Source organism: Globicephala melas, chromosome 16 (assembly GCF_963455315.2).
Source record: "Globicephala melas chromosome 16, mGloMel1.2, whole genome shotgun sequence".
In the NCBI taxonomy this organism is placed as follows: Eukaryota; Metazoa; Chordata; class Mammalia; order Artiodactyla; family Delphinidae; genus Globicephala; species Globicephala melas.
This window is the reverse complement of record NC_083329.1, coordinates 11,298,284-11,325,340: the sequence shown is the minus strand read 5'-3', so window position 1 is coordinate 11,325,340 and position 27,057 is coordinate 11,298,284. Positions and strand designations below refer to the sequence as shown.

At 51.1% G+C, this 27,057-nt stretch overlaps 1 protein-coding gene across 2 annotated transcripts; it reads left to right on the top strand.

The window, feature by feature from the left end:
- BAG3 (BAG cochaperone 3) lies at window positions 1-22,650 on the top strand. Of its 2 annotated transcripts, none has more exons than XM_060286439.2 (4): window positions 1-557; window positions 15,703-16,029; window positions 17,421-17,825; window positions 21,282-22,650. In XM_060286439.2, exons 1-4 carry the CDS (start codon window positions 372-374, stop codon window positions 22,095-22,097), a joined length of 1,734 nt encoding a protein of 577 aa, XP_060142422.1. In that variant the 5' UTR covers window positions 1-371; the 3' UTR covers window positions 22,098-22,650. The 2 variants fall into 2 exon arrangements, with proteins under 2 accessions (XP_060142422.1, XP_060142423.1); XM_060286440.2 differs by lacking the exon at window positions 1-557 and adding an exon at window positions 14,366-15,345.
- Window positions 22,651-27,057: the final 4,407 nt, after the last annotated feature.

Genomic DNA, 27,057 nt, shown 5'->3' with positions numbered 1-27,057 from the left:
CACGATTATAGCTGATGACTCAGGGCGGAGCTCCACATCCAAGCGGCGCCGCCGCCAACTTATCTGGATGGGACCAGAAGTTTCTAGCCGGCCAGTTGCTACCTCCCTTTATCTCCTCCTTCCCCTTTGGCAGCGAGGAGGCTATTTCCAGACGCTTCCAGCCCTCTCCGGCCACGTCACCCCCTCCTTTAATTCATAAAGGTGCCCAGCGCCGGCTTCCCGGACACGTCGGCGGCGCGCACGACTCTAGCTCCGGTCGCGGCCAGCGAGCGACTCTGCACCTGGAGGTCCGGCACCCCGCGACCCCGTGACCCGGCACCCCGCGATCCGGCACCCCGGCGGCCGCCTCTCTGGGCCGACCCCGACCCAGCATGAGCGCTGCCACCCACTCGCCCATGGTGCAGATGGCGTCCGGCAGCGGCGCCGGCGACCGCGACCCCCTGCCCCCTGGCTGGGAAATCAAGATCGACCCGCAGACCGGCTGGCCCTTCTTCGTGGACCACAATAGCCGTACCACGACGTGGAACGACCCGCGTGTGCCCCCCGAGGTCCCCAAGGTGAGCAGGGCCCGCGCCGCAGGCCGCCGGGTCAGCGGCCCCCCCCCCGACGGCCAGCGGTCGGCACAGGGCCGTAGGGGGCGGCTGGACTGGGCCGGGCTGCGGGGACGCGAGGCGCCAGGTGCCCGCCGGCCGTAGCCCGCCTGAGCTGGTGCCCCGGAGGTCAGTGAAGGCCACCTGGGACGCACGGACCCCCCAGAAGGATACCAGCTCTCAGGGGGTCGGCCTGCTGCCCCCCCAACGAGCCCCCTCCCATGGCCGGCGTCGGGGCGGGGGGCAGGTCCCGGAGAGGACTGTCCTCCCTGGGTCGCGTTTGGTTTCCGGGGGTCGGGCGGGAAGTGGGACCCGCGCGGTGGCGCCGGGTCTGGTCCACCGGCTCGATTCGAGGGGCCGTGGGCCAGGAGACGAGGGGAGGCCGGCCTGGTCAGCATCGGAGGCCCGGGCCAGGCCCCGCCGCGGCCTCCGCCCGGCTTCCAAGACCGAGATCCTGGTTTCACCCTGCTGACCGTACTTTGGCGGACGCCGGGGGGCCATTGGCAAGCTGGGGTGGGGGTCTTTTAGGGTCTGTTAGGAATTTTACCCCCTAAAGTTCCTGAATTCGATTGAAGGTGTCTTGACTTCACCCTCCCATCTCAGGCACAGAGTGACTCAGGAGACTGGATGTAAATTCATTCCTTTTTTTTTCCCCATTCTGTATTTGAAATTAAAATTGTATTATTGGTTGAAACTGTTTTCACTAAGAATATATTCTAGTATGACTTGTTAAAAACAAGATGCTGTTCTTCCAGGCAGTTTCTAAACTAAAGATGTGGGACTGTCTCCTAGTTGGCTATTGCCTTAGACATTGCCTCACACTGGCAAGAAAGAGACTTTTTTTTTTTAAATGGCAATACATTCCCTTCCTTGTTATGTTACTAAAATACCTAGGATTTGTTTCTAATACACAAATAACTGTGTAGTAATACTTTTGTTTTAGAAGGATGCCTCATTTACATATATGCAGGGATATATACTACTTAATCCTTAGAAGCATGAAAATTTGAAAATAGGAGCTCGGAATGAGTGTTAAAAAATTATAACTAATCGTACTACTCTTGTAATTTTCTATAAATTTGAACTTTTTCAAAATATAAAGCTTGACAAAAAGAAATATACTTAAAGGGTAGTGTTACGTTGTCTGGGCAAAATAAAAATAAAAGTCATAGAGAGTTAATAAGTTATTTTGAAGATTTAAAAATTCACAAAATTAAAAATGCTTTATAAATCATTATTTTAGAAGAAAGATCTGTTATCCACCTTCATTTTTATGCAGTTTTTTCTTAAAAATATTTATAAGACTGGTGCCCAACAGTGAGACATTGTAAATTCAGCAGCTTACATTTATAAGAAATTAATTGTATATTTATTTCTGAAAATTAGTACCAGAGGCTATAATTAGCTGGGATGGGCGTAACCATATATACTTTTTTGCTTGTCTGTTCGGCCCATTATTGAGTGAAACTGATGCTCATTTCAACCAGCTCTGTTACTGTGGCCTGCAAGGACCTAGATCTTTACTGTGGGCAAAAAAACACAAAAAACAAAAAAAAGTATCATTTTGAGGCTTCCTTCCTATAGAGACAGGGACAGTCGGAATCCGCTGGCATCCTTGGTGGTGAGCGAAGATCAGGTTTGGACACATCCACTGTGAGTGCAGGGTTAAGTCCCGCCTTGCTGGCGCTTTGTTTCCAACATGAAACTCACTCAGCACGTTGAGATCTTCGTGCATCTGTACAGTGGATGGGTTAGGCTGTGGTTTTATAAACTTTTTCAAGGGGGAAGAAAACAGGTTGAGTTACTATTATTGTTCTCGACAAGTAGAAAATGCAAGCTACTAAATCAGAAGTCTGATGCTGGAAAAGTTGATTTGAAAATTTAACAGTCAGAATTTTAAAGTGGAAAAAGGTCCTTAAAGACCTTTTACCCCAGCCTCTATTTTTCTGAGAAAGAAACCCAGAGAGGGGCTTCCCTGGTGGCACAGTGGTTAAGAATCCGCCTGCCACTGCAGGGGACACGGGTTTGAGCCCTGGTCCGGGAAGATCCCACACACCTTGGCGCAGGTAAGCCCGTGCGCCACAACTACTGAACCTGGGCTCTAGAGCCCGTGAGCCACAACTACGGAGCCCACATAATAAATAAATTTATAAAAAAAACACAAAAAACAACCCAGAGAGTTCAAGTGTGTTTCTAAAGGCCACTCAGCTAGTACCAAGAGCAAAGAGAGAACTACACTGAAAAGTCGATAAGAGGCAGTGTATCTGTTCAGAGGAAGGTAGAAGTGTCTTAAATTTTTATGAAACTATGAAGCGTGCAGGCTGGAATACTTAATAATTTTTGTGTCCTCCCAACCATCAAGTATTGGGTGGCTGACTTCTGTTCTGTGACTATTTAGATGGTGATGGCTGGATGTGATCAACTCAAGAAAAGAGCTCTCTTTACCAAATTAATTACTTGAGATTTCTCAGCACGGTACCAAAACATAAGGAGAAAACTAACATTCAGTTCATTAGCTCTGGGCTTCATTGCTTTCAAGACTGTGCTTTGATATACACAGAACATCTGTGTGACTAATTCACTTTCACGTATATGAATGACACCTTACTTCAGAGTAAATACAATGGAAAATCCTTCACTGTTACTTTATATTCGAAATTTGGTTTCTTAATGTGGAATGAGAAAAGGGCTCTGGCAGAAAACAAAGGGTGATTTTAGAGGAACTGAGCTAAGAGGACCCTCTGAGCGTCCTTACTTTCAAGAGGAGATGCTGTCAATCAATAAAGAGCTATTCATTGAGCATGAAAAACAGAGAAAGCCCTCTTCTGGAGAAGACAGCTTCTGGGTGTTTACAGTTTAACCATGTAGGTACAGAAATGGCTTTCGCGGAAGGAAGATAAAGATTAGAACTTTGGTTTAGTCTTATCCTCTGTTGTCTTACGATTGATCCTCTCTCATTCCCCTGAGGTGGTTAGAGTGACTTTTCATCCCATTTTTACAGAGGCGGCAACAGAAAGCAAGTCTCTTGCCCTTCATTGCAGAGGCAGGACAGCTAGAGGCAAAGGCTTTGGGCTTAATCCAGCTCCACTCTGAGCAACTGAACCTGCAGTCTTCCCGGATATCGATTTTCTGCACACGTGGGCTTCCCACTAATCTCCTGGCAATTTCATACCAGTCCAGGCCCCGTCTCTGGCAGAGAGCTTGACGTCCACTTTGGAATCAGGGGATGTGCAGTTTCTGTGCAGCCACTCCTCCAGGCTCTCTTGCTAAATAAACAGAGGCCAGATATTTTGGAGTGTGGCGCTGTGCTGCTCCCTCACAATCCTTCCTGCGACCAGAGCGAGACCCTCCTCCCTGGAGGAGCAGGGCTGTTCTAGCTCTGCCGGTCTTGGAGGTCCCCGGCACGGATTCCCAAGCCTGGCAGTCTCCAGGGAAGCCTTTTAAGAACACACGTTGCCAGCTGGGTGCCCCCTTGTTCAATGCGAGTTGCTCAGGGTAGGGCCCAGAAATCTGTATGTCAGAAAAGCCTCCCTCTTGGTTCTTGGTTCCGGCAGTCTGGCATTTGGGAGCCACCGAAGGACAAGGATCCCACTTCTTAGGGGGGCGGGGGAGCTGTGACTTCACGTGCGCCTGCGTAGGCCTTGGCATCCTCAAGGGGCCTGCTCAACATCTAACCTGCAGAGCCATCACCGGAGCCTCCTTTCCTTCGTGGTGAAACTCACCCGGTGTGTGGCTTCTGGGAACGAACATAGGGGTGGCATGGGGAGGGGTGGAGCCTGGTGGGGTGCCAGTGGCGGGTGTGGGGAGGTGGTCCCGAGACCCTCCTGAACCCCAGGAAGAAGGAAGCCAGAGTCTCTCCCTCTTGTCTTCCGCTGCCGGCAGAATCTCACCACAGTAATTTGACAGATTATCCTCAGGCTCTGTGCGAGACAGGTAGGAACATCCTTTCAGAGGAAATCGGAAATGTTTTGAATGTCGACTGAAGTAGAGCCCCATTTCTTCCCCTTCATGTTCAGCGGAGCTTCCTGAATTTTCTTAAAGATGAGATCACCTTGTTCTTTGCAGATTGACTGCAAGCTCCTGTGCCTCTTAGAATTGGAGCACAGTCAGGAAATGAGCGGCCATTCTCTCCTTTGTATCTCCAGCAAGTTGCAGTTACTCTGGAGCCCATTTCTTTGTGACTAATGAACAGTGATTTGCTGGGGGTGCATAAAGAACATGGCCAGATGCCTTATGAGTCCAGCTCATCCGGGACCTTCATTTTCCCTCTAAAGAACAGTCTGTGTTTGGCTTATGCAAGAACTGAGCAAAACTTGTCTCCTGTTTTGTGGAGTGTATTTACCCTTTACAAGGGTAGAGTCAGTGCCTGGGAACCGTGGCAGCGTTTGACGTTAGCCAGGGCCGGGAAGGCTTGGTTGTTTGTTGCTGTTGGGCTGCCTGTGAGTCAGAAGGCTTCATACCACCCATGAGGCTTGATTAGCACTGTCCTCGTTTCTGGAATGACACACAGTTGCCTTATATAAACCACTCTGCATGTCTGTTACTTCCTATTGACATTTTAAAATGATCTGGTATTTTTCATAAAAATTAAGAAACCGTGCGTAGCCCAAACCTACTCTTTCTCCTTCCTAGTTTTGCTGTTTTCATGTTGCTCTTACATATTTAAGACACCTTATATAGAAAAACGGGGAGCAGGAGACAAAGGCCTTGCTTATTAGGAACCTCCGAGGACCCTCTAGTGCTGATGGACACCGAGCAGACCTCTCTCCTACCTGACTGAGGAATTCTCCAGCCCCTCCCGGCTCCCCATTGCTCGGGAATCAAGTCTACACACCCTTTTGTGCCTCAGCCCTCAGACTCACAGCTGGACTTTTGAAGCTAGGCTCCGGATCCCCTCCTTCTGCAGATGTGGAAGCTGACCTCTAGCCCTTGTTCGGCGTGTGCAGCTGCGGGAGCTATCTGGTGTCTTAAACTCTTCACATATTTCTACGACGATTTCTCTGGGGGCCTCGGCAGCTTCTCAGCAAGCCAGGCAGCTTGTAAAAGCTTAAGCAGAGAGAATTTCTTCAGGAAGGGATGAGCTATTTTTTTGTCTGTCAACATATTTATAGCTATGTGCCAGACGCAGGTGGGTGCTTTTCCAAACCTCTCTTTAAATCCTCAAAGCAGCTCACTAAGGTGGAAGCTGTCAGGCTCACCTTATGCATGAGGAAACAGACTTGGAGAGAGAGGATGTGCCTGGCCTGTCAGCTGTGACGAAACAGAAAGGCTGTTGTAGCCAGAGGTTTACCACCCCGCCCCCACCCCCGCCCCAGGTGACAGACAGGCTTGCCGCTAGTGGACCTGGCTGCTTCTCTATACTCAGTCCTTTATGCTCCGAGCTCGCCAGGCACAGTTCTGCGGATAAACAGCCTTGAGTCCATCTCTTACAGCCGATCAGAAATGTTGGCTCGTTTCCTGAGCCTGGGTCTGAACCTAGAAGATGGCCCCCAGTCTTCACTCATTCATCTCTTCCGACATTTTTGAGCACCTGCTCTCTGTAAGTCATGGTGTTAAAGGCCACACAGAGGACAGTGCTGCCTCCTCCGGTGCCATTTTCCACAAAGCATTTATTCCGTCTCTCCGGTGAAGTAGGCTGTCCCTGCTCTGGACTCCACATTACTTCCATTCTAATCTTTCTTCCAAAAGGCAGCACTTTTCTAGTTTGCCTTGGGGTCACGTCCCTGTGGGCTGGGAGTCCCAGAGGCACAGTCTGCGTCTCTTTCCCCTTTCTGCCTCTCAGAGCCCGGCAGGGTCTACAGGCTCAGTGTGTGAAGGATTCTGCGTGGGGAAGAGTAAAACATGGGCCTGGGCTCCAGAGTGGACAGGCTGGTTGAAGGAAAGCATCCCTTACTGAAGAGTGTGTCGCGGGAAGCCTCCTGTTGGTTCCTAAGCAGTGTTGTCTTCTGCTCCCCAATGTCTCCCGGGAGCCGGTTCCTTTTTATTGAATTTCTGAATGGCCTTTTCTCCACAGGGGACTTTGGTATTGATTCCCTAAATTCATCCTTACGGGTCTGGAGAAGCTCTTTTTTGTCCCCGCCAGTGACACAGCGTCTTGGAGCAGGCCTGCCGGGGAGGCCGGTTGCTGGCAACAGCCAGACGCCACTAAGCCACAGCGGCAGAGAGCAGCCCCGGCGCCACGGAAGGAGCCTCTCTCCAGTTTTTTTGTCCATGAGGCTGGCAGTAAGATCAGACGCTGCAGAGCGAAGCCTCTTATTCACTGTCAATTCTGAAGCGCCCAGGATGGTAGATTGCCTGCTGCCTACATTAGGAGCCTGTAAACAGTGTGCCTCCTGAGTCCCTGCGCAGAGCTGTGTCCCCAGTGATTGAGGCGAGACTTTCCCCTGAAAATGCCTTAGCATCCTTTTGAAGAGCAAACATTTCCTATTTTGAAGTAACTTCCTCAGTTTCTTGAAAATTTAATTTAATTTAAAGTAGAATTGTTGTTCTTTTCAGTTATTTTAAAAATTCTTCTTGGACAAAGAAAGAAAGAAAGAATGAATAGTTTAGAAATGGAAACGGCAGGAAGAAAGGAAAGGACGTGTGTGGCAGAGAAGGCAGCCACATCGCTTTTGAATCTTCCAGATTATCCCATGGACCCTGAGTGTCAGAGCAGGACCCGCTCTCCTGCTGGGCTAGACCTGGGTTCTGTCCCTGCAGAGGCCCCATGCTGGGCTTGTGTGGAGTCTTGGGGCTGTGGTGACTCAGGGGTGCGCCCCGCTCCCGCTGCCCTGCCTCAGCCAGGCAGTGACTCAGCATCAAGCTCTGGCTCCCTGACCGAGACCACACTCGAACTGAATGTTCCAGGTCTGCGCCTCAGCCCAGCTCCAACCGGGCGAAATGAAATGCTTTCCCTCCTGCTGCATTTCACCCCAAGAAAGTGAAGGGTTTGGAGACATTAGCCAATAATTATCACACAGTGTACAGGGGTGGCAGGAATAGTGAAAGGGTTAACGTACCCCCGGCCTTGGCGTCTGACAGACCTGGGTTCTGGTGATCTCAGGTAAATCACTCACCTTCCCCGAGCCTCAGTCTCTCCTTCTGAGAAATGGGCATACACCAGTACCTGTCCAGCAGGGTCGTAAGGATCGGGAAAGTGATGAGCCAGGGCCTGACCTGAGGCATGTGTGTGGTCCGTGGCGACAGTCCCAGTCTTCACCAAGAAGTCGGAGGGGATTCACAGGCGCTTGGCTTTCCCACAGAGTGGACAGTGCTGGCTGGACGTGGGTCTCTTGGTTCCCAGATGGGTATGAAGTCTCGTTTCCCAAGACAAGGCCTCTTCTTATCGCCCCTGGACCACTTTAGCTGACACTCTCCTTCCACCAGTGTCCAGACACCCTCAGCACCCTTCCCGGGGGTTTCCTGTGTCCCTTGTGGGGGTGGTAGGTGCTGGGCAGTAACTCAGTATGAGGGCAGATGAAGGCTCTCAGCCAGACCTGCAGCCCACAGCCTCATCAGCCTGTGGACTCACCCCAGATCCCGTGCCCAAGATGGGCCAGCAGAATTGTGTATCCTGTGTTCTGCAGGGGGCGCTGTGTTTACCCTGAATCCCGACTGCTTGAGGCGGGGCTCTCCCTCCAAGTCTCTGCACAGGCCTGAGGACCGACCAGGTGCCCAGTGGTGTTGCGGGGAAACGGAGCCACGTTAAACGAGGGGCTGGCCGTCTGCACAGGTGTACTGAACCCTGCCCTAAGTGGGGGAAATGTCACCGTGGGTGGAAGGAGAGAGGCAGGGGGTTTCTAATTGCCACCACCCTTTTGGGGGAGGGTGGTTGCTGAGGAAGGAATGCTTTGAGAAGCTGCTTAGGGTGGGGGAGGAGTCCCTCCAGCAATCCCCCCAAGACTGCCACCATCTGTCAGAGTCTCCCCTTGCCGCAGCTGTGGTTGATGAATTGGAGATTTTTTTCTTTTGCGAAACGGTGTTTTGTACAAAATACATGTCCAGTGAAGCCCAGCACCCTGATAACAACAGATGCTTTGCATGGTTGACATCTCACAGATGGAGGAGCCCGGTGACTGAACAGTGTTCTACCTGAGTCTGAGAAAGAACCTTGAGAAACCCATGGAAATGTGTCCATGGGGATGAAGAGGTCTCTTTATCTAAATTCAGACAAGATTTCGCTTCCTAATATGGAAATTTCAGGTACTTTTCCGTTTGTGATTTATGCCTTTAGATTGTTCCCTACCCTTTTTTTTTTTTTTTCCTGAAGAGGAAGTAGGTAGTCTTTAATTTCCCTGAAGCCATTGAGCTCAGGAGCTGAACCCCAGTGACCGGGATTCTCTTCCTGGTTCTGCAGTCACTTCCCATGTGACCTTGGGCCACATCTGCTCCATGGTATCCTTGAGGAGGGGTCCAGGGGGCCCATGGGGGACTCTGAGTCCCGAGCGCTCTCCCCAGCAGGGGACATACCCAGCTGTGGCCTGGAGACTGCTTATATGCCCTGGGGGGACACACTGAGAATATTAGGGGGACACCAGCAGATGTTCTACTCCCAGACACCAGCCTGGCTTGGCTCTTTCCCCTGGGTCTCAGGGGCATGTGTGCAGGAACCACAGTCACTGCAGGTTGCGTGTTGATTCCTCAGGTGAGTTTGTCTGCAAGGCAGACCCCTTCAGCGCCTGGGGCCTGTTGAAGGGAGAGGGGAGTTTAGGGCTCAGGCCCCTAGAGTTGTTTTTAGCTGTGTTTGCTTACAGGTTGTGAAACTTTAGATACATTTCTTAGCAGAGAAAGTGCCATCCCTGCTAATTAGGGCTCTTAAGACTCTCAATAAAGGGGCTTCAGACTCTAACAGGCTCATTACCAACTTGGTGAGATCACTGAAGAGTTAAACCCAAATTCACAACTCTGTAAACAATAGGCCCAACCAACTGTTGCTTGGGAAAAGCTGGGTTCGTCAATAACTATTTGTGGCATGGAGGAACGTAGTTGTATAGGGCATGGGACAGCTCAGAGTTTACAAAGACTTTCTCATGCCTTATTTCACGTAAATCTTGCAAAAAGCCCTGGAAGGCATGGGGATTTTTATAGCTGGGGGAACTGAGTCTTAGTAGCAAGGAGTCCTGTCCGAGGGCACACACCTGGCGAGCAGCAGGGCGGGATTGGAGTCCCGAATGGCAACTTGAAAACAGGGGCTCATCTCTCTCATTGTAAGCACATCTTTAAAATGTGCTTTTCCCTAGCAGAAGCACATAGGGACACCCATCTGAGTAATCCCAGGATCAACTATACGTACTTTTTTTTTTTAATTTTTATTGGGGTATAGTTGATTTACAATGTTGTGTTAGTTTCAGGTGTACAGCAACGTGAATGTGTTATACATACACATATATCCACTCTTTTTTAGATTCTTTTCCCATATAGGCCAATACACAATGTTGAGTAGAGTTCCCTGTGCTATACAGCAGGTCCTTATTAGCTCTCTATTTTATATATAGTAGTGGGTATGTGTCAATCCCAATCTTCCAATTTATCCCTCCCCCATCCCTTACCTCCTGGTACCATAAGTTTATTTTCTACATCTGTAACTCTTTGTAGATAAGTATACATACTTTAATAACAGGGCATATCAGTTAAAACCTCCAAGCACCTGGGACTACGTTGCTTACAGCACAGACTCTTGTCTCACTAGGAGTGCTGTAAACAGACTTTGGTGGATGTGGACGTTACTTATTATGCAGAATATGCCCAAAGTCCATTACATGCCCCAAACAGGGCTGGGGGCAGTGGAAGAGACCCTTTACCACATTCCAGTGGGAACTTTGAGTTCGGCTGTGGGGATGTAGATATCTCTCTATATATCACATTGGCAATACCTTATTTCATGTCTGTGGCCTGTAATACCAAATGGAAAGTTTTGGTAGGATGTTGAAGCTCAGGTCTCTATGTGTGCTTTAGAAGGAAGTTTTTCTTTTGTTTTGCTTCCTGCCTGAAAGAGGCAAGCCAAGCCACTTTATTTTATTTTTATTTTTTTTTTGTGGTACGCGGGCCTCTCACCGTTGTGGCCTCTCCTGTTGCAGAGCACAGGCTCCAGACGCGCAGGCTCAGCGGCCATGGCTCACGGGCCCAGCCGCTCGGCGGCATGTGGGATCCTCCCGGACCGGGGCACGAACCCGCGTCCCCTGCATCGGCGGGCGGACTCTCAACCACTGCGCCACCAGGGAAGCCCCAAGCCACTTTATTTTGATCCACGTCCTCGCTAAATGGGGAGTCCCAGGATTCTTATTGCCCGCCATCTTTTTTTTCCTTGTTTTAGGAGTTCTGAAGTGTCTTTAGTAAAAATCGCTGCCTGGCAGGCGTGAGACTCTTCTGGCCTAAAAACCCAGTTGATAGAATCGGTGCCCTACTTAGGACTCCAGGCTGTTGAGGCGGAGGTGCTGCAGGGCAGCCCTCAGAGTGGCCTTTGTCGCTGTTCCCCTTCATTCAGACCGTGGTCTGTAGGTGTCGAGCCCCCGTTTGAAAGAGCACTGTACCGTGGAGCTGGGGTCGGGGCTCACAGGGGCGCCGCCGTTTTCAGGGTTTATGGTTCTGCCCTGCTTTTAAGGTGCAGGGTCAGCGGCTTCCTCCTCTTCACTTGGTTCGTGCAACTTTGGGGCACCTTGAATTCCAGAGAGTTCTAATGTGATTTAACTGGGTGCAGTCAAGAGTGGTCATTTTTAGATTTCCGCCACGTCAGCTTTTCCTTGGTTTTGAGCTTTATGTAGGTGTTTAGAGCTAGAAGAGATCTTGGAATCAGAGGTCACGGAGAAAGTCAGGGCTGCAAGGAACCTCCTTTAGGTCAGTGCTCCCAGTGCCATGGGGGCTGGACTTGCCCACACACCTCCTGAGTCAGACTTTGTTGGGGTCTGAACGTAGCGTCTGCACCGTTTTGCGTTTCCTGGGCGCTCCGGACGCCCCCTAGAGTCTGAGGACCACTGCTTTACAGAACACCTGGGCCTCCCCTTCATTTCGCAGCTGAGGAAACTAAGGCCCAGGGAGGGGATGTGAGTTGCTTGCGTAGCACACAGATTTCAGAGCAGAGTCAGCTTTAGGACCAAGCGCAGCCTCTTTCCAAGTATCCTAGCTGTCCCCTAAGCACCCACATTGTTACTAAAACTCAGTAGTGAAGTTTAGCTGTGCTCTTAAGCAAACAAGACCTGTGTGAGCCGCGGGCTCATCCAAGCCCGGAACCTGGCCCCAGGCTTGTCTAGTAATAATACCTTGTACTCGATAGGGCAGACTTTGGCTCACCTGAGGTAGTTTTCCCTGCTTTTTATCCCGGCCTTCCCATGGAGATGTTTGGCACCCGCAGGGGATTTTAATGCAATGCACAAAGAAGAAGCTTGAACCAGTGCATTTTATAAATTAATGCAGTGAGATAAGCAGTGGAAGTCAGGCTCTTATTTCCTAATTGGATTTCATGTGTATGTATTCCTGATGGCTCTGCCCACAGATAAGGATAATGAGCTGAGCTGATTGGAAAACGCTTCCTGTAATGCTGTCACTGCTCCTTAGGGAGCTTAGGCAGGTGGTGATGAGGAAGCAGGGCTGGCCGTCATCTGCGTGGTGACTGTGATGGCACCCCGTCCCTATCACGGGGTCACACAGAAGTGCAACCCCCAGGAGACGGAGTCCCCAGTCCCCAGCGAAGTCAGGGTGGGGCAGGTAGTGCCTTTCCTCTATGAAAGATGCTGGTTGGTATAACCCGTAGGCTTGGGCTTGAACTCGAGGACACTTCTTATGGGACTGAGGAGACATGTTCTAGTCATATTCTAGGAGAATTATAAATATTAAACATTTAAAAAACTTTTTTCTTGGACTTCCCTGGCGGTCCAGTGGTTAATACTCCGCCCTTCCAATGCAGGGGGTGCGGGTTTGATCCTACATGTCGCGTGGCGTGGCCAAAAAAAAAAAAAAAAAAACTTTTTCCTTGGAAAAAAATTATGTCTTTTTTTTTTTTTTTTACACTAGACTGTGATGAAAACACCACAGAAGGTAGGAAGGGCAATTTAACTCTCTTGGGCAGTGCTTTTTGGTTAGTAAAACTGAAGCATTTGTTGTTGACAGGGCTCTGATGAGAGGAGAGTAGAAACAGAGGTGGTGTCAGCATCTGGTGCAGACCTTGTTATGGGTGGGCGTGTCATTTTCAGTTTAAATTATTCACGTACAAGTGTTAGTTTTCTATTCTGTAGAAGTGAGGTGGTCTTTTAAACTTACCTAAAGCAGTGTTTTCTAAACAAAGCCCCCACCAGAGTGGCAAGGCAGCCCACCTTCTTTCAGAGGCCATCATGAGAGATGTGTGGGTTTTTATCACATGACATAAATGGGTCGTTAATTCACACGGAACCAGGAGTGCAGACCTCAGGACTGTAGGAAAGCAGCCTCCAGGCCTCCCGTAGCCACCCTGCCTTCCAGCTTGGGCCCCTGACACCCCCAGCCCTGCCTGCGGTGACCGCACGCTCCCTCCACTGACCCGGACCACTACTCCCAAGACCAGGTCAGGTATCGCCTCCGCTGTCGCAGCCCCTGGGGCAGGTGGAACTGCTCTCCCGCCCGCCTTCCCTTCTTCCTTCCTTTTTCTTCCCTTTTCTTTTTCAGCTGAGGCACAAAATATGCTCAGGGAGATGCATAAAAAGCACATCTCGTGGCAGGCCCGCTCCAGTACCTTCTGGATCCGGGGGCTTCCCCCAGGAGCGGGCAAGCCTCAGCCAGGCCTCTGTATGGCTTCCAGGCCCCGGGAGGGTCTGAGGTGGAGGCCCAGCCAGCAGCTGGCTGTGCGGCGATGCTGGGGGTGGCAGCCCTCACCTGTTCGGTCTGGACAGTGTGGGTGGAATGTGGCAGGGGAGGGGCAGTGTGGGGGTCCCAGGGAAGTGGATGGTGTGAGAGACTTCGACACGGATGTAAACCCGTTTACCACGACCCAGAGAAAGACGGAGAACGTTTCCATCCCCTCCAAAGGCTCCTTCCCAGACGACTCCGTTTTCTCCAGGTGCAGTCACCGTTCTACTCCAGTCACCACCAGTTAACTTCGTCCTTCAGCTTTGATTCCTCTGACACTTTGGGGTCTGAGGAGCATAATCATGGGCCTGTTTAGGGGGGATTCACATGCCTTTTGGCCTTCCCGGCATCACTCTTTTTTGTGTGTGTGTGTGGGGGGGGCATCCCTCTTGACGTGCTCTCGTAAAACCTCACGACAGTCCTATGAAGTGGGTGTTGCTAGCTCATTTTCTAGAAAAGGGGATTAAGGCTCACCGAGGTTAAGAGAATTACCCCAGATGAAAGAACGGTTACTAACAGAGGTAAGAATGAACTTGCATCCTCTCTAGGAAAGCCCCCTCCTACTAGAAAAGCCCAGGCGGTCCCCCATCCGCAGGGCCTCCTGTGCTTTCCAGGTAGTTTTGCTCCCTGTTTGTTTCATGCAGCCCCCAGTTGGCAGGGATCGTGCCTTCCTGGTTTGGTGATCCCATGGTACCAAGCAACTCGGGAGCAGGACGTTGACCAGGGGCCAGTCAGCGGATGAGGGCCGCTGGCTGCTCAGCTCTGCTTTTGTGCGTGGCCAGGAGGAAGCCTGCAGAGACGATGCCCCGGCACTCATCCAGGCCCCTGCTCCAGGCTGGAAGGAAGGTGCCCAGTGCGTGGAGAAAATGCCCGGACGGCCTGTTGTGAGTCAGCTCCGAGCAGCACGGCGTTTCTTCGGTCCCTCTTGCTGCCTCCCTTTTGGTGTCCCTCTCATGGCAGGAATTTGGTTCTGAATGTGAGGCCTGGACCCACTCCCTGCTCTTGGGTGACCTGAGTTAAGCAGGCTAAAATAATGCCACTGCCCTGAGCACGTGGGTATTCTAATCTGAGAGTGCCTGTCTGCTGGCGTCCCCAAGGACATGGCAACACCCTTGCCTCTCCTTCGTGCTGGAGGCCCTCTGGGGCGGGGCTCGGCAGGAGGCAAGCAGTTCATGGGTCTGAAAGGGCTAAGTTCCAGGGTCAGCCCTCGGCTTTCCCCACTTGTGACCAGTTTCGCCCCACTGGGAGTTACACCCTGAAGCTCCTAGAGCCTCAGCTCTTGGCGTTCGTTTGCAGTTCAGAGGGCTGCCTCGTGAGGAAGGATCATGCTCCTTCGTAATAGTTGACCCACTCGGGCGTGTGTCAGAGGCACAAATCCTCAGCCCCCTCCTCCGTAAGAGGACCCTCTAGTGCTCAGGAGGTCGTCAGGACCGGAAGCCGTGGGGGTCCCTGGTTTCAGTTGCCCAGTCTCTGCTTGGGGAGAAGTGACATTGCCCGGCGAGTGACGGGCCAGCCTTGTTGTCTGAAACAAGATCTTTCTCTGTGGTACATCTGGAACTTGGCCTTCTCAAGGGTCCCAAAATAGCCGGGCCGCTGAAGGGAGAGCTTCGTGAGAGGACATGAGAGAGACCCAGCCGCTCCTCGCCAAGCAAGCTTTGTTGGCATCACAGGACCAGCACAATTAATCCCCGGGTTTTGTTCTCATCCTGTGCTGCTTCTGCATTCCTTGTGTATCTCCCTTTCTCGCAGCTTGTTCTGAAAATATTCCTGAGGAGGCAGCGTCCCGCTGCCGCCCCTTCTCGGCAGACTTCCAGGCTGTGGCCTGCGTTGGGGTCCAGCACGAGTCTGTATCGCTAGGAGACATGAGGCCCTTTTAGAAAGCAGAGAAGCTGGCTGTGGCTTAGGGAGCTGGGATTGAATGCTCCTCTCACCTTCTGATCTGGGTCTGAAGATTTGGGAGGCGGTCAGTGACTCACCTATATGCACTGCCGCCGTGTCACCCAGCAAAGAAACCTGTCTTACCAGTTTGGGAAACTGGGACTTCTCTTCTGCTCAACAGTTACCTTGGCTCCCCTGCTTCCTCTGGATGCTTCTGATTCTTAAACTGCTGCCCATACAGCGGCTTCAGTAGGGGAGGGGGCGTCTGGAAGAAGTGGGGGGTCAGGGGAGGCACCCACACTCTGTGTGCTCAGCTGCCCTGGCCGGCACTGTGGGACCCAGGGTCACTCTGGAAGGTCGGAGTGCTCTGCGCCATGCTTGCTCCTGTTCAGGGCTGTCTCCTTCCCAGTTTCTAACAGGTCTGTGTTTCTCTTTATTTTAGGAAACCGCATCCTCTGCAAACGGGCCTTCGAGGGAGGGCTCCAGGCCGCTGCCCACGAGGGAAGGCCACGCCGTTTACCCCCGGCTCCGGCCAGGCTACATTCCCATCCCCGTCCTCCACGACCGTGCCCAGAGCCGGCAGCCACATCCTGTCTTCGCCTACCCCCAGCCTGGGACGCAGCGCTTCCAAACCGAGGTAGCCCCGGCGGCCCCGCAGAGGCCCCAGTCACCTCTGCGGGGAGTGGCGGAAGCCACCCAACCAGATAAACAGTGTGGACAGGCGGTAGCGGCTGCGGCAGCCCAGCCCCCAGCCTCCCATGGACCTGAGGTAAGGAGAGGCTTGGCTCGCGGGCCTGTGGGGTGCGACCCGGGGGTGCCGGGTTTTGTGCTTCCTAGGCTGCCCCAGACCCTGATGCGGTGCCCAGGGCAACGCCTGTTGAGATGCGGGGCATCTGGGCCTGGCCCGCAGCGTCAGAGGTCACCCAGCAAAGATCGCTTGCAAGACAGCCCAGCGTCCCCCCAGCGTTTCACAGGTTGGTTTTTCAGGTGGGCAGGGATCATGGTTTATTTTGGTAGTTAAGGAATTGGGGCTCAGAAGGGTAAACAGCTTGGTCCACAATCAAAAAGTTGGAAGTGGTGTCGCTGGGACTGGAAGCCTGGCCTTCTGGCTCCTCATGTACACCCACCGAGCTTTCTATATCAGAAATACAGAGATACCCTGTGTTATTTCATTCAGTTCAGTGTTCGCAGGTAAGTATTAACTGCTTGGAGCTGTACTGACGTGAAAATGAGACCGCATACCTGCCCTTACAGTGTCCACAGTTTCAAGGGAAATGTAAAATCAGGAGTCAGGAAGGCAGCTGCTTTTCAGGTTTTAAGTCTGAAGCCGACACTTCTTGCACTAATGTCTAAAGAATAGTTCTTAATCCAGTTCTTAGCTGAGATTTGAAGGCCAGTGGACCCCAATAGGAATCCTGAGCCGTAAGCCCTCTGGGTTTTGCAGTCTGCACAGCATCCCATCGTGTCTCCTGCACTGCTCTTGAGCACAAATGCTTGCTCCGGGGATGAAAAATCATAGTTAATGTGGGACACCAGGAGGCTCTTTTCCCTTCCTTGGAGAAGCGGTACCTGAATTTGTAATGTTTTTGTTGTAAAAATCAAAAGTGACACATCAGTCAGAGAAACCTGAACAAATTTAAGCTAGCAGGGCCCGTAGAAGCCAGCTGCGGAAACACCCTTCTGATTTTCTAGAACAGAAAGTAGGTGGCCGGGAAGGGAAAGGGGCCTGGCCTGCCTCGGTCCACACAGGGGACACAGTTCCCAGTGCCCAGCTGAGTTCTCTGTGGATAAGCAGGAAGAGAGTTACGGAAAGAGGAAATGCAGTGATAACAATAAACAAAGTGTAGCGAGCGCTTCCTGTGTGTGGCACTGAGGCTGGGACACACGCACAGATTATTTTACCGAATTGTCAGGTCAGCCCAGTGACTGGGCTGGGGGTTAAACGCGGCTCCTAAAGCTATTGAGCTGTTAAGAATTTGAGCCCAGGCCTCTTGACTCCTGAGCTCCCAGTCTTAACGCTACATTTTGAAAATGGAAAGGCTTACAGACGGGAGGTCATATTAAACCTGCTGCCCAGAGCAGGCGCATGACGGGGACAGAGTCGGAGGGCCAGACAGCGGTGGCTCACGGGGCTGTGTATCCACCCTTTGCGTCTTGCAGCGATCCCAGTCTCCGGCTGCCTCGGACTGCTCATCCTCGTCCTCCTCGGCCAGCCTGCCCTCCTCCTCTGGCAGGAGCAGCCTGGGCAGTCACCAGCTCCCCCGGGGCTACATCTCCATCCCTGTGATACATGAGCAGAATGTCACCCGGCCGGCAGCCCAGCCCTCCTTCCACCAAGCCCAGAAGACCCACTACCCAGCTCAGCAGGGCGAATACCAGACCCACCAGCCTGTGTACCACAAGATCCAGGGAGATGACTGGGAGCCCCGGACCGTGTGGGCAGCATCCCCCTTCCGGTCACCTGTCCGGGGTGCGTCCAGCCGGGAGGGCTCTCCAGCCAGAAGCAGCACGCCGGTGCACACCCCGCCGTCCGTCCGCGTGCAAACCGTGGTCGACAGGCCTCAGGTATGGGAGTCGGTGTCGGCAGACTAGCTGGGGCAGCATCTCTCCAGGGCCTGAGGAGCTCTGTGCAGGTGACCTGGGTCCCCCCACCCCACCCCGCCCCACCAGCCCCTCCTGGTTTATGCACATAACTGGGGGGGAGAGCGAGATCCTGAAAACGGCTGGTCATCAGCAGAAATGCAGGCGAGGGCTGTGAACCTCCAGTGCTTTCTACAGCTTTTGCTCATTTTTCGCTGCAGCTGCCTCAGGGGCAGAGCTCCAGCCACCACCGTGGGCAACGGCGGGCAGAACACAGCGTCACACACCTGTTGGGGGGGCCCAGGTGTCTCAGTGCCCACCATACCCTTGCAGTGCCCTGCAGCCCCTCCACACCCCACCCTCAGCCTCGTCTCCTGCCTCACTCACACCCCTTCCTGCACTCTGCAGGCCCTTCACTCTGTTGTCTCCTCTTTTGTGCCTTTGCTTGTGCTGGACCCACTTCCTGACATGCCTTCACAATCCAAGCTGTCCCCATCCTCCAGGGGACAAGCCAGTTGCCACTTCCACGAAGCCTCCTCATCTTTCCCACGGTGCCTAGTATGAGTCCCTTACAGTTCAGCTCTGATTATTCTGTGCATTTATTCCAAAAGTGTTCATCCACTCTCTTCAGCTCTGCTCTGACCTTGGCCACAGGGAGCATGTCTTACTCCTTTCTCCTCCTTTGCGGTAGAGGACCACGTTCCCTGGCCGATGCCTGGCTGGCTGGGCGGATGGGAAGCCTTCCTTCCTGCCTGGTGAAAGTTACAGGCAGGACCCACTTATCCTTCAGTAGAGACGTGCAGGCACTGGTTCCTGGGGGAGGAAGTCTTCTGGTTTTAGCCGAAGAACACTCGGCAGCCGGGGCCGCTTAGCTGCTGAGTGAATTCTCGGCCACAGTTTTTATTTTTTATTGTTACTTAAATATTTATTTATTTTTTCAACATTGTGGAAGTGCCTTTACATTTATTTATTTATTTTTGGCTACGTTGGGCCTTCCTTGCTGCGTGCAGGCTTTCTCTAGTTGCGGCGAGCGGGAGCTACTCTTCCTTGCGGTGCGTGGGCTTCTCACTGTGGTGGCTTCTCTTGTTGCGGAGCACGGGCTCTAGGCCCATGGGCTTCAGTAGCTGTGGTGCGTGGGCTCAGTAGTTGTGGCTCGCGGGCTCTAGATCGCAGGCTCAGTAGTTGTGGCGCACGGGCTTCGTTGCTCCGTGGCACGTGGGATCTTCCCGGACCAGGGCTCGAACCCACGTCCTCTGCATTGGCAGGCGGATTCTTAACCACTACGCCACCAGGGAAGTCCCTTGGTCACAGTTTTTAAAAGGAAAGTGGTCTGTAAACAAATGCAGGGCATCTTCTTACTACAGATGGTGACACTGTTCAGGGCCCTCAAACAGAACTCCTCCTTTTATGGTTTGTTTGTTTGTTTGTTTGTTTGCCTTTTTATTTGGAAATGATTTCAACCTTACAGAAGAGAAGTCCAGTAAATATGAAGGTCATGAAAGCAAAGATGCACCCATATTTACTGTTAACATTTTGCTACATTTGCTTTGTCATCTTTTCCTCTCTCCATATATTATCTGTATTTTTTGTTTGAGGTTTAGTTGTAAATATCATGTCCAATACCCCTAAATATGTCAGCAGATATTTTCCTAAGAGAGCGACCTTCTCATTCATACCCACAGTAGAATTATCAGACGCAGGAAGTTTAACGTCCTTAAAACATTGTTGTCTCATACGCAGTCCCTTCTCAGATCTCCTTTATAGCAATTTCCTCCTGTTCCAGGATCTAATGTAGGATCATGAGCACTGCACGCAGATGTCGTTTTCCCTTAGTCTCCTTTAATCTGGAAAACACGTTCTCAGTCTTTCTCTGCTTTCATGACCTTGACATTTTTGAAGAGTACAAGCCATAGGACACCCCCTCTTAAGTGTTTCCAAAGTCACTTACTCAGCCATCGTTTTAAAACCCAAGAAGAGGCGTGTGGCTGGTTCATGAGTGCTAAGGGCCAAAGTTAAGCATTTCTGGTTGGCAGAAGAGATTTGATGGAAAAGGAGGCTACTGGTGTTCAAACAAAACAGCCAAGCGTCCATCAGATCCTTACTCAGACTCAGTAATCCTTTCAAATGGGAAAGAAGTGCCCATTTGCAAAGCTGGAGATGTTTCCTCTCATGCCTTTCCCATATTATCAATATTTTCTGTAATTGGTGGAACAATATTTAATCCTATCTCCACTTAATCCTGTTTGTTTGTAGTGGCCTCCCTTTTATAGCTTGTCTAGAAATCCCTTTTCAGAGGCTTGCAGAGATTTGACCTAACTGAACCTTATAGTGGGATTTAGTGTTTTTAACATGGAGTACTTTAGAAATAAGGTAGTCCAACTCCTATTTCCCAGTTGATAAAATCAGTGTGTGAGATTTTTAAGGGGGTTTTAGATGTTCACTTAAATGCTAGGTGAACCAAGATGTTTCTGTTTCAAGCATAGTTAATTTTTTAAAATATCGCTATAGCTTATAGTCACATTAAAGAGTATCTCAGCCTCTGTAGCCAATGTAGTCGGTGCAGAGATTCTGCACTGCTGAATGTTAGCTCTGGCACAGATGTGTCCGGGCAGGATTCTTACTGCATTACCCATTTTCAGCATCTTGCTTATTCTCAAAAAATACATCAGTCTGGGCAGAAACCACAAGGCTGTCATAGGTTTTTTTTTTTTTAAAAAAAAAAAGACGATTATAACTTTTCTGAAACAGGAGATGGGAAGGCCACACCCTGAGCGGAGACTGTCACACAGGGTGATGAAGGGGGCCAAGTGGCCATTACTACTCCCTGGCTCCATCACCTGAAAGTCTGAGTCACCCAGGACTTTGCTTTGAGGTAAAGTAACTCAGCCGTCAGCATGCGTTTTTGGTATTTTCATTTTTGAAAATTATATTGGTTTTCTTTTCATTGCCGTAAGAATACCATCTCCAGAAAAATTCAGTGAGAGATGACAGACCAAGAGACCAAGGTTAACGAACGGAAGCATAACAATGGTTTGGTCACATACATGATGAATATCATATTTTAATTTTGTAACAGGTTTGGCTGACTTTGAAAATCCCTCTTATACTATTAAACTTTAAAAAAGTCATTTCTGGGCTTCCCTGGTGGTGCAGTGGTAGAGAGTTCGCCTGCCGCTGCAGGGGACATGGGTTCGTGCCCCAGTCCGGGAAGATCCCGCATGCCGCAGAACGGCTGGGCCCGTGAGCCACGGCCGCTGGGCCTGCGCATCCGGAGCCTGTGCTCTGCAACGGGAGAGTCCACAGCAGTGAGAGGCCCGCGTACCGCAAAAAAAAAAAAAAAAAGTCATTTCTGTTTTCTTCTAGTCAGTACTAGCTACAAACGACTGCCTGTGACTCTCAGCCAGGTATTAAAACTATCTCTGTGTCCTTGCCTCTTCTCAGCAACCCATGACCCATCGAGAACCTTCACCTATTCCCCAACCTGAAAACAAACCAGAAAGCAAGCCAGGCCCAGCTGGACCAGATCTCGCTCCTGGACACATCCCGATTCAAGTGATCCGCAAAGAGGTGGATTCTCAACCTGTTTCGCAGAAGCCCCTGCCTCCCTCTGAGAAAGTGGAAGTAAAGGTTCCCTCTGCTCCGGTGCCTTGTCCTCCCAGCCCGGCCCCTTCTGCCGTCCCCTCTCCCCCCAAGAACGTGGCTGCAGAAGAGAGAGCAGCCCCCAGCCCTGCCCCTGCAGAAGCCACACCCCCAAAACCAGGAGAAGCTGAGGTACCCCCAAAACATCCAGGTGTGCTGAAAGTAGAAGCCATCTTGGAGAAGGTGCAAGGGCTGGAGCAGGCTGTGGACAACTTTGAAGGCAAGAAGACAGACAAAAAGTACCTGATGATAGAAGAGTATTTGACCAAAGAGCTACTGGCCCTGGATTCGGTAGACCCAGAAGGACGCGCTGATGTCCGCCAGGCCAGGAGAGATGGCGTCAGGAAGGTTCAGACCATCCTGGAAAAACTTGAACAGAAAGCAATAGATGTCCCAGGTCAAGTCCAGGTTTATGAACTCCAGCCCAGCTCCCTTGACACCGATCAGCCACTTCAGGAAATCATGGAGATGGGTGCCGTGACAGCAGACAAGAGCAAGAAAAGTGCTGGAAATGGAGAATATCCCAGTACTGAAACCCAGCAGCCAGAAGCCAAAGCAGCAGCAGCTCCAAACCCCAGCAGCACGACAGACACAGCTGCAAACCCAGCAGCACCATAGTCTCCACGAAATAAAAAATCAGCCCCGGAGACCGGGAACTGATTGTGTGCTTTAGAGAATTTTAAGTTGCATGCATTTCAGGGCCTTAAAACCAGTTGGTTTTTACTCTTCATAGCTGCTTGGTAGGCAGTAACTTGGGTGGAGGTGAAACACACTAATAAAAGGCCTAAAAGGAGAATGATGCTTTTCCTGTGTATTCATATTCTGTACAAATAAAGAAGTTGCTTGTTACAGAAGTTTAACCCCATAGCTTGCTGTTTTGGAGCCCTCTCTGTATGGGTCCCACATGTTAGTCATGGATGTGAACTGTCTTTCTACAGCTCTGGACTGAAGGAGTTTTTGCAGGGGTAGATGGGGAGTCGATTTCTCATCAGTAAATATGAAACCCATTTTTCAGAAGTGTTGCCATTTTAGTGGGATGATTTTTGTCATCTCATAGCTAAAATACTTAACTTTAGATAGAATAAAATGTGTAAGGAGCCGTAGGAATATCTGTATGTTGGATGACTTTAATGCTACATTTAAAAAAAGGAAAATAAAGTAATAATGTAACTCAAAATGTCTTCTGTGGTTTCTAAATTTTGAAGAGTGGCGGCATCAAGATGGTCTTTCACTGGCTTCAGGAAAAATAAACAGACACATTTGCAGGCCTGCTCTGGGATTCGTAACATCTCTACTGGCCCGACTCATGAGAAGATGAGTCTTGGTCATTTTTCATTCTCAGGTTGCAGCTGCAACCTGGGAAGACTCAGAGCTGTGAACCCAGGTAATGGGAACGTGCCCATCACACCTCTTCAGATTGCTCCAGCAGAGGTGCCTCTCTGCCCACCTGGCCCCAGGCCATCCGCAGACCTCACTGAAGGGCTGAGTGGGTTCAAAAGTGCACAGTTCCCAGTATTGTGTGAGGCTGGCCCAAGCGTTCCCTGGAGTCCAGCTCACTGGGGGTTGGGCACATGTTCTATGAGAGTCTTGGGGTCATCTTTATCTGACACTCCTCTGAGTCACCAAGCCAGTCCGAGACCAGGTTTATCTTCCCACATTGGGTTCCTCGAAGTCACTGGGGTTAGGGACCAGATGCACTGTGAAGCCACTGGGGGGAAGAAGGTTGTTCTAGGCAAAGGTTTTTTAAGGGCTTGGGAAGGACCACCGCCCAGAATGTGGACACGTGCAAGATTTTGTTTTCTTAAGTCCTTTGCCAAATAAACCTGAAATTGAGAAGGAAGAGAAAGATGGGTCTGAGATCTTGGAACTCCAAGGGAGCCCTCTGGCTTAAGAGCCCCTGGGCTGAATTCCTCATGACTGTATTGAGTTTAATATTGGTGCCTGACGATGCTGCACAAAAATACACGCCAGTGTGCTTGCCACTCCCAGCTTCATGAGAAAGGTTGAAGTCATTCTGATGGGAATCGCCAACATCTTTACAGGGTGAACTCATTTGAGGAGTAAAAGCTGACTGCTGACAACACCACCGATTCTAGAAATGCAAATTTGTAAATAGGAGAAAAGCTTACTGGACTATTTCTTAGATGAATCACAGATAAAGAACGTGACCATCTTTTTGGCGACTTGGGCATCTACTCTCAACGGATCTCAACGTTAAGGCTTCTTAAGTGGTTACTGAATTAGGTTGATGTTTTATCACTGAAGATCATCAACAGGTAGCCCTTTAACGTGGTTAGAATGTTTTCAATCATCCAAATTAGATGGTACGTGGATATCAGGCAGGAGTTACCCGACCTGTGTTGGTGGTTCCTGGGCCTTGCATGGCGGCAACCAGCTGGGCATAGGGCTGGCTGCAAGGCTCTTGTTAACGTGCCTGTCCCTGTAGGAGTCAGGGGACATATATCCACTGAGTGTCTCCTAGTGTCAGGGGAGTTCGGCTTATTTAATCATCCCAGTGCTCTTTAAGAGAACATAAAAAAAAGAGAGAACATTATGGGCTTCCCTGATGGCGCAGTGGTTGGGAGTCCGCCTGCCAATGCAGGGGACATGGGTTCGTGCCCCGGTCCGGGAATATCCCACGTGCCACAGAGCGGCTGGGCCCGTGAGCCATGGCCGCTGAGCCTGCGCGTCCGGAGCCTGTGCTCCGCAACAGGAGAGGCCACAACTGTGAGAGGCCTGCGTACCGCAAAAAAGAAAAAAAGAGAACATTATACTTTAGAACACAGGCTTGATTCAGAACTCCTGGGTTCAAATCAGAGCTTCACAGAAAAGCTCTGGGACGGTGGGCAAGTTACGTAGCCTTTTCTTTCCTGGTTTCCTCGGTTGTAAAATGGGGCCGGGGGAGCGGTAATGATTAAATGAAATCAGACATGGGAAGCAGTGAAAGGAGTGCCTGCTGGCACATTAGCTGTAATTAACGTCCTGGTGTAATGGGCGCAGGAAGTGACTTGCGCTGGCCAGGCCAGGAGCAGGGGCAGGATTGAATCCAGGCCCAGGAGACACTGAAGTGCATGCTGGTCTCACCATCTTCTTTAGCACCGAGAAGAAAAGGACTCCGTGTGAGGTACCACAGAAATTTGAGAATAACCTCTCACCTCTTCCTTGGTCAGAACGTCGGTTCTTTTTTTTAACATATTGCGTCCAAATCCTATGAGATTATTCCTGTCTCTCAGATAAAACAAGTGACTTAGAACTATTTTTTTTCCGGCTGCGCCACGCGTCTCACAAAATCTTAGTTGCCCCGTGGCAGTGAGACTGCGAGGGAATTCCCAACTTGGAACTATTAAGTAATGGCGTCTATACTAGAGTCACCAGCAGACTCAACGCTGGGCGCCCAGACCCCTGGGTTTGGTTTCCAGAGGTTCCTGGAGCTCCCCTCCCCCTCTCACCTTGCCTCTGCTCCCCTCCAGCCATTCCCACCCAAGTCTGTGCCCACCCTTGAGGCCTACCTGTCTGTGAGACCTTCCTGGCTCAGACAGTACTCTTCTTCTCAAACTTCCATTTCCCGAGATTCCTAACAGCCTTCAATCTGTTTGCCAGGGGACAGTTGTCTTCCAGCTGTTTTAGTATCTTTAGTCACTTACTAAGCAAGACTGTAAGTCCCCTGAGGGCAGGTCCATTCTGACCCCTTATTCCCACATTGTTGTCCAGACCTGGCACATGGGCACCCTGGACGGCCAAGGTCCCTTAAAGTTCTTTTGACATAAGGTCTTAGGATTCCAAGGCTAAATTGACGTTTACTCAGAAATAAACATCGGTATTAGTTGACGAGAGTTTAGAGCCAGCTCTCCCACCAGCTTTCTCTTGTAATCCCCAGAATGTATGTTTAGGCAAATTGATTCCCTCTCTGGGCCATTTTCTCCCCATCTGTGAAAGGCAGGCGCTGACCCAGGCCCTGGCTGGTGGTCTGGACAATTCCAGCAAGTTGGCACTTCTTCCTGTTGTGGTCTCTGCGCTTCCTTTTTCTCCAGCCATGCAGCACGGAGCTCCGTCGTGGGCTGGGCATTCCTGCAGCGCCTGTGTGAGTGTGGCCGCCACTCTGTAACGTTATACAAACGTAATCATATGCCAAGGGACAGGATCCAGGGTTGCAGTTATTTTGGGACGTGCAGGAGCCTGTGGGAAAATGCTGGAACATGTCTGAGTCACCCAGGCAAATACCTTTCTTTCCGTGTTCCAACATGTTTTGAACTTCCAGGCAGCACAAAAGAAGCCCCAAGCAGGGCACACACGCCCTTTGTGTCTTTGTGCCCTTCCTGGGCTGCACCTCTGTTTCTCGGCTGTGTCCCTACATCCTCTGAGCACTGAAACGTTTGCATGTGGAGGGGTGCGAGGCGGGGCTGGATTAAACCCTTGGAGGCCCTAAGCGTGGAAAAAATCGTGGTGCCTCCCCACAGTGTAATTCAAAATAAAAACAACCGTAAGCCTCAAAAGAGAAGTAAGGATGATCTGAGTTTACCCCGCTCTATACTCTTGTTGCTTTTTTAAAAATTAAAAAATTCCTCCAGCTGTGTGTGTGTGAGGTTGGGCGTGTCCCTACTTTGCTGATACGCAAGCTGCCTGTTGTCCAGCGCTGCCCACTAGCAACCAGTGGAGACCAGGAAGGGCTGCTTCAGTCCTGGGGGAGAGTCCTGAGCAGGGCGAGGAGGGTTCAGGAGCAGAAGAGAGAGCAGGAGAGGCCAGAGCTGGTGCCATCCGCTCTCAGTGGGAGGCGGGGGGGAAGGCAGCCACGGGTCACGTGCTCAGGTCCCCGTACTCGGGCGCCCAGGACAGTGGGGGGCAGAGTTCCTGGAGCCTCTGGAAGGCAGTCTTTTTTTTTTTTTGTATTGCTTTAATTTTTATAATAATTTATTCTCATGGCAATAATTTGTGTGGCTAAAAAGGCAGTCTTAAGGAGGTAAAAGGAGGTGGGGAGGGCATGGGAAAAAGAATTCCAGGCAGACAGGGCCTTTTTCTAGAACACTCCCTTTCCTGTCCTTTCCTGCCCTAGCCAGCCCTCCACCCTGATGCCCTGGGTTGTCCACAGCCCTGTTGCTGAGGAAGCAGGCCTCCTCTGATCCAAAGAGAAATCCTACCATCAGCCCCTCCCTGTTCCTGTCCACCTCACCTCTCTTTCTCTCTCACCTGGCTCCTTCCTTCTCCTGAGCCTACAAAGTGCAAACCAAAAAGAGGCATTTCCTCCTCAATCCCCAGTTTACCCCCCTTATTATTAAATACCTGGGAAGAGCAGCTGAAGTCTACCTGGCCTCCCAGGCTCTGCTCTTCCTGCTGCAGTCCGTCCCCTGCCCGCGCCTGTGGCCCGGGCTGCAGTCCCGGCACAGCGGCCTGGACTCGCCCCCTCCCCTGCGCACTCTTACAGTGAGGTCTCCCAGGCTCCCTTCCCCATCCCACGGCTCCTATCACTGTGTGACGCTTAGTTTTCTGTGTCGGCTTGGCTTGGTGATAGTACCCGGCTATTAAGCAGACACTAGTCTAGGTGTTGCTGTGCAGGTATTCTGTAGAAGTGGGTGGGCCTCAT

Excerpts from the sequence above, each read along its gene's own strand:
- BAG3 (XM_060286439.2), top strand. The coding sequence starts at position 372 with ATGAGCGCTGCCACCCACTCGCCCATGGTGCAGATGGCGTCCGGCAGC. Across the intron at positions 16,030-17,420 it reads CAGCCTCCCATGGACCTGAG|CGATCCCAGTCTCCGGCTGC; the intron begins GTAAGGAGAGGC and ends TGCGTCTTGCAG. Across the intron at positions 17,826-21,281 it reads CCGTGGTCGACAGGCCTCAG|CAACCCATGACCCATCGAGA; the intron begins GTATGGGAGTCG and ends GCCTCTTCTCAG.